General features: G+C 31.8%; 1 protein-coding gene across 1 annotated transcript in view; it reads left to right on the top strand.

The window, feature by feature from the left end:
* Positions 1-417: 417 nt before the first annotated feature.
* Positions 418-1,084, top strand: part of LOC101513451 (uncharacterized) — a gene marked incomplete at its 3' end in the record, with an annotated part of 9,967 nt that continues 9,300 nt past the window's right edge. The window contains exon 1 of the mRNA XM_073364813.1: positions 418-883. Coding sequence (XP_073220914.1) covers positions 418-883 — 466 coding nt within the window. The remainder of the gene's footprint in view (positions 884-1,084) is intronic.

The following is a 1,084-nucleotide window of genomic DNA, read 5'->3' as shown; positions in this document are numbered from 1 at the left end:
AATGGCTTAAATTTTTAGACACCTCAATAAATTCTTAACAAAATTTGTTTATGTTGAAATTGTTGACTTGTAAATATAAAAACACCTTAGACATTCAAACGACATATGCGTCAGACTGATATCAAAGCTTTGCCAACCGTATAATTGTATGTCCTTATACAATTTTACTATAAAAGTAGGGAGCGTTCAAGACTTCTTCATATTCACAAAGTTATATTCAACCAATTATTTTTTTTCAAAAATTTATTAGAAATTCGATAAGAAGAAAATCTTCACCATGGTTTCTCATGTGGTAAACCCTTCATTCAAATTAATTTCCCTACTGTTTTTCAAGCATATATTATAATATGTATCATATTACAAACATTTTTCATAACTTATTATGTAATAATAATCATTATTTATGTGCAGGTAAACATGAGATTTATCTCTAATGCATTTATTTTCTCATTATCAATACTTTTGATGTTGTCAAGCACAATTTACTCACAACAAAAGGAGTATGAGAATCATATAAAATCAGCAACATTTGTGTCTGAAAAGTTTGAAATTGGACCCGGAAACGTTGTTTCTAAAGCATTGATGGAAATTGAGTTTCCAAAGGGTCATATTGGTGTAAAGAGCTTTGACGTTGATCTAATTGATGAAGAAGGAAATTCTATACCATTGTATGAAACTTACCTTCATCATTGGTTTGTTATAAATTTTATAAATAAGAATGTGTCACACGATCATAATGCTCATACCAATCCCTATGAGGATGCCATTTTCAAAAGAAACGATGGAACTTGCAATGGAGGTATTCTTCCACAATATTGGGGTTTGGGAAGTGAATCAAGAGGAACAAGTTCAAAGATTCCAGATCCTTTTGCAGTTGAAGTAGGTAACCCTAAAGCTATTCCACAAGGGTCGGAAGAGAAATGGTTATTTAGCATCATGGTCATCGATACACGTGGCACAGAAAATAGGAAAAGTTGCAGTGAATGTAGGTGTGACCAATTTAACCTCCCAGAGAATTATTTTAATGTGACAGTTGACATCAATGGAAAACCATTGAGCCCTGACTATAAAGGAGGAATTTTTT

This window comes from Cicer arietinum, unplaced genomic scaffold (genome assembly GCF_000331145.2).
Source record: "Cicer arietinum cultivar CDC Frontier isolate Library 1 unplaced genomic scaffold, Cicar.CDCFrontier_v2.0 Ca_scaffold_6423_v2.0, whole genome shotgun sequence".
Lineage (NCBI taxonomy): Eukaryota > Viridiplantae > Streptophyta > Magnoliopsida > Fabales > Fabaceae > Cicer > Cicer arietinum.
This window is presented reverse-complemented; position numbering and strand designations above follow the sequence as displayed.